Below are 10,085 nucleotides of genomic sequence, written 5' to 3'. Positions count from 1 at the left end.
CTATGTGGATTTCATTGGAGGCTGCACAATTGGACAGCTGTGGGAGGCAGATTCAAGCTGCTGGAAAGGAATAACGCGAAAGATTTGCAAATCACACAAAAGGTATATTTCTCATCACAGTTTTTATCTAAATACAAATTTGAATCCTGAATGGGAATTAAAATTTGTTAAATTCCGCTGTGCATGTTTAAATCAATTCCCAACACTCAGCATATCTTGCCTTCTCTTCGATGCACACATAATGTGTTGCCTGAAACCTAACCATGGTTTAAATAGAGCTTAATCATTATTTTCTTAATCACCGGTTATAATCAGCCAAAAAGCTTCACCAGACTCACGTTTTCCACAAATGAACAAAAACCCTAGTTCTGAAACCAATATTAACAGGATAAACTTACATGGGTGTGAATCATGTACATGCTTCTGGATTGATTAGACGAAACTTGGGCTGAAACCACTTGCAATCTGTACTTGTCCAAAACATAGCAAATGGCAGTGAACAGCCCTGGTTGTTTGGCAGCACAAATGCTGATATGGGCATCTCCACCAAATGTGTTTAGGACAACATTTGGAGAAGTATATGTCTGAAAATTGGGTTTAGTTGGAAATTTGGGAACCAGAGGAATAGCGTTAGCAGTCGAGATACTTGCACCTTGTTCGGCTAAAAAAGCCTCCCTTGATTCCATTGATAGTTTCGGGGCGAAAATGTATGGGTCGAAGCCGGTGGAAGTCAACCCATGGATCCTGTCAAGTTTCTTTTTCTGCAGTTTCTCAAGTGTTTCCTCAAGTGATCTAATGTAGGTCGCTGCTTCATCAACAATGGTGGACTTGTCAGCCTGCATATATCAATTTCAAGGGATAAAATGTAATTAATTAATCACAACTGTATTCTTAATATATAAGTGTAATTAAAGATGGAATATTTATGGGGAATGGACTAAAAGTTAACCAAAATAAGTGTTTTTTGTAATTAAATCAGAATAATGAATACAAAATTTTACAAGTTCGATCATGTTGCAATTAAAAATTAAAACTTAAAATGTTATCTTAAGTGTAATTGTGAAACATAAAGAGTACTTTAAAGAGGAAAAATCATAAAATCTTTACCCATATGCAGTTGTATATATGACTGCATCCTTCAAATTTATAAAAGAAAAGCTCAAAATCTTAAAAGAAGAAATCTGAAGTTTGTATTCTTGATTTTAACAAAGAACCAGGTTTGATCTGAAAATGACTTGAATCATAAGATTTTCTTTTGAAAATTTTACAAGTTCGATCGTGTTGCAATTAAATATTAAAACTTAAAATGTTATCTTAAGTGTAATTGTGAAACATAAAGAGTACTTTAAAGAGGAAAAATCATAAAATCTTTACCCATATGCAGTTGTAAATATGACTGCATCCTTCAAATTTATAAAAGAAAAGCTCAAAATCTTAAAAGAAGAAATCTGAAGTTTGTATTCTTGATTTTAACAAAGAACCAGGTTTGATCTGAAAATGACTTGAATCATAAGATTTTCTTTTGAAACCTACTGTACATAGAGACAAGCCAAGAAAAGAAACATGGTCAGTTAAAGAAGGAATATTAAAACTGAAAAGTGTCCTCTTGTTAAGTTTTCAGGGCCAGAAAAGCTACTTTTTCAGAGAAGGAAAAGATAAATTTTCTGCAAATTCTCTGTACAGACACCCAGATAAATGTATGTGTGTATATATGGAATACCCTAGCTTCAACAAGGACGCCACATATACATACATGGAAAATTTAATGAACTTACCTTAGGAGGAAGTTGAGGTAGCAAAGAATGAAGACAGTCAAACATGTCCCTCATCTTCTTCCTCCTCTCTCTCTCCGACAAAATATGCATTTCATAATCAGATTCGCCGCCAACTTCCACTGTCTTACCATTATCAGCACCGCCTACAGCCTTCCTCTTCCTCCCGGCGGCGGCTGGCGGCTTTGGCGGTGGTGGTGGCATTGGAGTTGGCACTTGAACATCATTCGCCACCTCGTCCTCCGGGCTATTTGTATTGATGAAATCCATCATCCTCCTATCCAAATGTTTTTCAGGAATTCCTTCCGTGTTAACTGGAATTGGAAAATCCCATAAATCATCATCCCATAAGAATCTCTCATTTCCATTTCCTCCTTCGGACATGGCTAGGTTGATAAAAAAGGAAGTAATTAAATTAGAAACTTATTTACTACTGAATTTTTGTGAGTAGGCGCCTGATATAGTATAAATAGAGGAAGAGGGAGGGTGAGGTGCCGTAGGGGTAGGGGTGGGTTTGAGTGGGGGTGGGCGTGGGGTACTACACAGGAAGAAGGAAGAAATATGGGGGTTACAAAGGGTGGTGAACTTTGTACTTGTCCAAGCCGCTTACAGATGTACCCACGCCAGATGAACACTATTTACCTGTTTAATGAAGGAAACAAATTTACATGTTTGGACTCAAGTGGACGTGGATTATAAGTTCTCTTAGTACCTACCATTTTCAAGTATTATAAATAATTAAAACAAATATCGAGATAATTGAGTTATTACACATGTTGATGATTACCGTTGTTTTAAATGTAGTCGACATTTTCGTTGCCTTTTTGTCAGAATTTGACGATGCATTTATCTGTAATAGTGTGTTCTTATCCCGTGATTGTTCTAACGATCTCATCATTGAGGAGCTAAACACGAGCATTATGTTAAAATGTAATAATTCGTTGCAATACAATGATTATCACTTTACTTCATATAAAATGTGATTAGTTTTATTGTTCTACGTGAGCAGTGCATATTTCTCCCTAAATGTGGATTACTTTACAGATTAATTATTATGAGATATATGTCACCCTTCTTCAACACGTGTAACTCTACCTGTTATATAAGTGAAAATTCAAAGTAAAAAAATAATGTTATGTACCGTTTAGAAAAGTAGCAAGTAGGAATATAACATTTTTCTTTTTTTTTTTGTTTTATTTAAATCTCTAAACTTGTACTTCGCAGCACTTCATATTGAATCATTATAGAAATTGTCTTTTTGACCTTTTCTTTTTAACTCATTTTTAATCACAAATACTCTCAATAAAATATTTGTACATGTAGATTAAAATTTTTTTCTATTTTTTAATTATTCATTTTCAAAAAAATCAATATTCGAAAAATTATTTTTCTGGAATAATGGTGGATAAATCCTGACTAAATTCCCGGGGGGTATTGTTGTCTTTGGCGTGACGTATTCTGAATATCTGATGGAAATTGTCTGATCTGGAAACTTTTTTGATTAATTTAAGCTCTTTATGAGTATTGCTTGCGTTTCAGTAATGATGATAAAATGTCCATTTGTGGGTTTTGGCTCTTCTCCAACAAAAACTGAGCATGGCCCACAACAACCCTATAGTATGCTCATTACGATTTTCATAGCTTACATGCAAGAAAAATGGGCCCCACCTAATATGTTTGACAATTTACTTTTTCTTCCTCCATTATTATTTTTTTTAAAATTTTTTATTTTTATTTTTTGGGAAACTAGGGGAAGATAAGTTTATCATTTAAATTTTGAATATATTTTTTTCTTTTTTTATTTCAATTCGGAGGAACCTTGAGTAAGTTAAATCACGGATCAATTAGAAAATTTAATTGTTTTCTGTGTAATTGACATTATATTCATCTTGGTAATTGAGAGGTTCATTGATTTCCCGATCGATCCACCTACTATAGGCTAGGTATAATAGCCATGCTCGGTATAATTGATTTTGAACGTGAACTTGATCTAACTATAATTAAAAAACATAAATATACCAATTTGACACGATCTGCCTTTACCACGGAATTTATTTTGTTTCATTTAGAAACCCTCAACCCACACATAATGTTCGTACTTGTTTATTTTATTTATTTATATTTTTGGTGAAACACATAACAAATAAAATATATAAGGAAAAAATTCACAGCTCAAGTATTAACTATGAGTCAATTCAATTTTCAGATTTAAAGTTTCAAAATTCAAATTTCAAGTGATATATAAATAATTAAAAATATCTTATTAATTAAATATATCAAGGTCATAATTATATAATATAATTAATGGTCACATATACGTACTTTTAAGTCTGAGCTTATTTATCGATTACATTCTATCAAATTAATTAATTGATCACATGTTATTTCACCATTACAAATCAAAAAATTTATAAGTTAAAGTTTATTCATTGATCACAGATTTTCAAATTAGTTATTCACAAAATATTTTTTAGTCACAAATTATATAATTTTTAGGTCACAATTAAATGATTTGTCACAGAAAGCGAAATATTTAGTCACCAATTAATCAAGTAATTGGTTACATACACTAAACACCCCATTCCCACCTTTGATTCTGATCCATCGTCACGGCTCATGCATCACGGATCACGGCGCACCACCACTGCACACTACCAACCAAACATCAGACGCAACACCACACATCACCTCTGCACCCAATTACCACACACAGTACCACGTCCAACCACAATCACACCCAACCACTGCTCATAGAACCATCGAACCCAACCACCACCACACAGCACATCTCACCCCAACCACCGCATCGTATCGCACACACCCACCACCACCACACCCACGAAAAACATCACCCACCATCACCACTGCTGCACTATAGAACCACTATTGAATTATCTATCATTGCACCACTCAAAGAAGAATAATAATAATAATAATAATAATGGATCCGCATCATGCATAGAAGTGATGAACTGTCGTGCACAAAGGAAAGTCGTCGCCACTGTACCACGGTGAGTCATTAGAGTGAGTGTCATGAGAGAGAAAAGAACAGGGTAGAGAAAGAAATCTTAAACCAAGACTAAAAAAAAGGTTAAACCCTAACCTTAAGGGTCCCCCACCACCCCTGTCCTAGAGTATCGTGAGGGAGGTAAATCGCAGGTTATGCCTCCAAGGGTATAGGGTGGAATGCTACTTGTACATTTGCACTTACCCAAGAGTCAAATCCATATTTCAGGATTCAAACCCTTGACGCAGCAGCCTCGAGCAAAGTTAGATTTCTCCACCCTCCCCTTTTACCACTTGGAGATGTGCCCTAGGGGCAATCTTAAGCCAAGACTAAATTATAGAGAGAGAGGATATAGGATATTATTAATAATTCAATCAATACCTAATTTTTTATAAAATAAAGCTCACACCGGATTTTTAAATTGGAAAACAAAACACCTGTTTACGTGTAATCTTCTCAATTTAGAAACTAGGGAAGCCTCTAGCACGTAGCCCACTTTTTTTCAATGTGAAATAGAGAGTACAGTTTAAAAATAATAATAATAATAAATAAATCGGGAAAGAGATTGGTGTGTGCAACCTACTTAATAAATATGAACCTTTCTGACTTTCATAACCCCATTTGAACATAGCCCTGTTGATATATCTATAATCTATAATATATTAAAGTATCACATCAAGGTATAATTATTTTTTAGACGATTTTATCCCTTGTACAATTCAATTATTTCAATAATATCTTACTATTCATTTTTCGATATGTAATAAATACTATAAAACTAACATTCACATTATCTAGATTATGAATTTTAACTTGATGAATCTTGAATTATATGAATTTGGAGTTATTATTGATGAATTTATTCATATTCATGTATCTAAAAATTTTAATAAGTGTTTAAATTTATGTATTAACAATTAATTTCTATGTATCAAATATAATATAAAAAGATTGCTCATTTATAGTATTTCATTATTACAAAAAATTTGAATAATAGAAAATTGAGTTTTGAGAGTATAATTTTATTCTCTTAAATTTCTATCATGAATTTTATTTTCTTTAATTCATTTGAGACATATAAAATTATCCAGCAAATTGGTATTAAATATTACATTTACATTACCTATAAAGAATTTTAGAATAACGTGCAATGCACGTTCAACTATGACCAGTACTAATTAAACATAGGCCCAGGACTCTATCAATATTAACGATGTTAAGTAGGATGAGCCATTTCGATGGATCACCACTAGCGAACAAAGCAATTGTGGTGATCGAAGAGAGAGAAAGTCGTGGTTGGAGAGAGAGAGAGAGAGATTTCAAGAGCATATCTATTGTATAATCCTTGAAAATGGGATTTTTTATTTCGCTCAGCTACAGTGTTGAAGTGCTCAAGGGATTCGTGCTTAAATGTCAAGATCAGGTTGTGACAATAAAACAAGTGATAACTACAGAAAACCCTAGAGTTAAAATCTAGGGTTCAAAAATAAGATGAGTAGTTTAACATTTCAAAATTCAAAATTTTTATATTTAAATATTAAATGTTAATTATATTAATTTCATTCTCTCACTCGTCTTCTCTCTCCAATCAATTTCCCTCACCAATTTCTTCTCTCACCCGTCTTCTCTTCCTCCATCCGTCCTCTCCAATTAATTACATTTTCTTTCCAATCTATCCTCTCACCCCTTCTTCTCTCTCTCTCTCTCTCTCTCCCCCTCTTGCAGCTTAAGAAAGCGATTCCAGCTCCGGCGATCGCTGCTAATTTGGGCGGCAAGGCTTATATTTTCATTTATCTTCATCGCGGTGGCGACGACGATGTCGAGTTTGGGGATTTATTTTTGTGGTGTTGTGCTATGGTGGTGTGGCAACGACGATGGTGCTAATCGTGATGGTGATGAGATTGTGGTGGCCTTTGACAGCGCAGCTCAAAGTTGCGTTGCTTTCGCCAGAAAACACCGTTGGAAAGAAAAGACGTCCCCGACATCCATCGAGTTGCGGTACTGTGATGCCGCTGCACGCGCAGTGCTGTGGTGGTCAGGATGTTGGCGATGGTGATGGCTGTGATGTGAGTTGCTTGTGATGTTTGTCGAGTTCTAGGTTTCAATCTAACATTGGGTTGGAGTACATCGGGCAGGAGGCGGGGGTGGTGTAATGTTGGTAGTGGGTCGTGGTGTGATCATGGTGATGGTCGGGGCGGTAGTGGTTGTCACAAGTGTTGGTGGCGGTATGCGGTGGTCGATGGTGACGATAGTGGTTTGTGTTTTGGATGGCATGGGTGACGCGATTAGTGATTTTTTTCATTGTTTTGATGCTTGGTTTTTGTTAATGTAGCGGTGGTTTGCGTTGCAATAATGAGGAGTGGTCGATGGTGTTGGGCTTGCTGTGGTGGTTTGCCCCTTGATGGTGTTGTTGTCGGTGGTGGTGGTGGTATTGACGGTAATGATGGTGGTGATACTGTTGGAGGCAATGGTTGTCATAACGGTTGGGGTGGTCACAGATTATTTGGTTAATTGTGACCATTGAATTGATTAATCTGTGACCAATGAATAATATGTGACTGATGATGATAAATTGTGACCAATGTGATCTAAATAAATATTAATTTATGACCGTCTAATAAGTTGTGACCTTGTGATCTATGATCGACACAAAAATTGTGATGTGTTAATTTTTGATTTGTGATCGATAAACAAACTGTAACCTATAAAATTTTGAATTGTGAACGTAAAATAATTTTTAATATTTAAAAATTAAGATTTGTGATCGAAAAATAATGTGACTAACTAAATTTATGAATCCGTGATCAAATTGTATAGATATGTGACCTTAATATATTTAATTAATAAAATATACAATTAATTAATTATGTGGTTTAGGGATTTAAATATGTATTCAGTATTTTAGAGAGTTGAATCTGGATGCTGATTTTAGGGACTAATCGTAACGGAATCATCTCTCTCTCCATATAGGATAACCCTCTCAGTTTTCAAATTACAAAGTTATTAAATTAAAACTGAAATATATCAAAGTTAATGTCTGGGTTATGAAATTTTCGCATGAAACAATCTCTTTGGGCCTAATTTTCCACAAAATGATTCAGAATCTCAAAGTAGCCCCAGTTAGTTTATTGTAAACGGGCCAATAATTTATTTTTAGGTTTTTTCAGCCCATTTTAACCCAAAAACCCTAGCCTCACTGAAGTATATATTCATCGCATGTAGCTCCAATCTAATCTTGTTAGAGTTGCGCTAGTTTAGGGTTTTCCTCTGCCAGAAGCCTCACTCAGTCATGGCGGCGAAAACAGAGTCTGTACAATGCTTTGGCCGGAAGAAAACTGCCGTCGCGGTTACCCACTGCAAGCGTGGCCGTGGATTGATCAAGATCAACGGTGTCCCGATCGAGTTGGTCCAACCTGAAATCTTGCGCTACAAAGCATTTGAACCCATTCTTCTCCTCCGTCGTCACCGCTTTGCCGGAGTGGATATGCGTATCCGTGTCAAGGGCGGTGGTCACACCTCCCAAATATACGCTATCCGTCAGTCCATTGCCAAAGCACTAGTCGCTTTCTACCAGAAGTACGTAGATGAGCAGTCCAAGAAGGAGATCAAGGACATCCTTGTGAGGTACGATAGGACCCTGCTTGTGGCAGATCCCAGACGCTGCGAGCCCAAGAAGTTTGGTGGTCGTGGTGCTCGTGCTAGGTTCCAGAAATCCTACCGTTGAATTACTGGTAGCCATGTTGCTTTTATTATAATTGTTATTTCTAACATGGTTATTCATCGTTGTAGTTTGTTATGGGATTGGGATTAAGTTAAAATTTTGCTTAAGGAACTGTCTGTTATGTTTTGGATTATTTGTTATCCGTTTCAATATTGCATTAGACTATTTTCTTAGGTCCTTGAGACCCTTTCAATCAATACGTGTCAATTTCTAGTTGCAATGTTACCCTTTTGATAAATATTGTGGTGATTGTTATGTATGGAGCGCAAACTAAAGATGTGATACAATTAAATATGGCTGATTACATATATTCAACATAGAGTCTTTGACCCTATGGTGGTTCAATTTTGTTTTAGTATTCATACTTGTATCTATCATGTATTTGTATTAACTAATGTACTTATGTACACATAGCACTCTACCATCAGTCAACTTTTTCATTCAATATTTCCCGTCACCTCATATTTGGTAACAGCTCATGTATCATTTTTATGTATGTGGTTCAATTTTGTTTTAGTATTCATTCTTATATCTATCATGTATTTGTATTAACTAATGTACTTATGTACACATAGCACACTACCAACAGTCAACTTTTTCATTCAATATTTCCCGTCACCTCATATTTGGTAACAGCTCATGTATCATTTTTATGTACGAGTTACAAAATTCTTATTTGTAGAAACAATGCTACATGTACAGGGGATATGCACAGATGGGTTTACAGAATTTCATTGGATTTTGGACTCAAAAAAAGGTTAAAACAGCCCATCAGGTGCTGTCATCTTTGCACCCCCTGTACAATTATCATTTCTGTTATTTTTATCGCTAATTCTTCCTGAAATTTAGACAGTCACTAGATGAACATCTATTAGGAGGGACGATTATAGCTAGATAATCGTAACCCATAATTGTGCAGAAAGCAGCATGACCTCTAGATCGAAACAAACTCATTATATAGCAGTTGGATAGTCTGTTTGACTGTATCTTGTGTTTAAAGTTCCTTTATTGTCTTTGAGTCCTTCTAGCTTAAAATTGTCATAATTTTGTTAATATGCTTTCGAACAATGTGAATGCAGAATATTTGTTGGAGGTGTTCACCTTTCTTTTGTTGGAATTGTTCGTGAAAATTTAAAGTTAAGAAATTAGATATCCTTGGGTTGGTTCAGGTTTGATAATAGTTATATCCCCAAGCTGATCATCTTTCATTTATGTGCACAGAATCTCGTTTTTTCATTTGCATTTGGTTTGTATAATCGTTTCATTGGGAAGTGTAGGATCAGCTAATAAAAATTCAGTCTCATTGAGAAGAGGATTTTGTAGTTGAAAAACTTCAGAGCCCAATTGCTGGTTCAACTCGCCATCTGATGATTTTGAAATTGATATCCCGCAATCGGGATGTTTTATTTTGATAGTGTCAGTCGAAAAGGGTCTTGATCCATCAAAGTTTATTTTTTATTTCTTAGTTAATGCATTGATTAACTTTTGATAGGAAGTTTAATTTGCACTTCGTCGTAAATGCAGATCCATTAAATTTAAATCTTTAAGATAAAAGCTAAGTTGGTTTCTTCTCAACATCTTGAAT

General features: G+C 35.1%; 2 protein-coding genes across 2 annotated transcripts in view; one reads left to right on the top strand and one right to left on the bottom strand.

The window, feature by feature from the left end:
• The window catches only part of LOC111391133 (transcription factor bHLH95-like), a 12,188-nt gene extending 10,032 nt beyond the window's left edge, over positions 1–2,156 (bottom strand). The window contains exons 1-4 of the mRNA XM_023016282.1: positions 1,776–2,156; positions 713–836; positions 399–589; positions 221–250 (exon numbers count right to left, since the gene is read on the bottom strand). Of these exons, the coding sequence (XP_022872050.1) occupies positions 221–250; positions 399–589; positions 713–836; positions 1,776–2,156 (726 nt within the window). The remainder of the gene's footprint in view (positions 1–220; positions 251–398; positions 590–712; positions 837–1,775) is intronic.
• Positions 2,157–7,979: 5,823 nt separating this feature from the next.
• On the top strand, positions 7,980–8,792 carry LOC111381120 (40S ribosomal protein S16-like). The gene has a single exon (XM_023004865.1). The coding sequence runs from the start codon at positions 8,069–8,071 to the stop codon at positions 8,501–8,503; it is 435 nt and encodes a 144-aa protein (XP_022860633.1). The 5' UTR covers positions 7,980–8,068; the 3' UTR covers positions 8,504–8,792.
• Positions 8,793–10,085: the final 1,293 nt, after the last annotated feature.

The sequence above is a fragment of the Olea europaea genome, chromosome 3 (assembly GCF_002742605.1).
Source record: "Olea europaea var. sylvestris chromosome 3, O_europaea_v1, whole genome shotgun sequence".
NCBI lineage: Eukaryota > Viridiplantae > Streptophyta > Magnoliopsida > Lamiales > Oleaceae > Olea > Olea europaea.
Note: the sequence above shows the minus strand (reverse complement) of the source record. Positions and strands in the feature narration are given on the sequence as shown.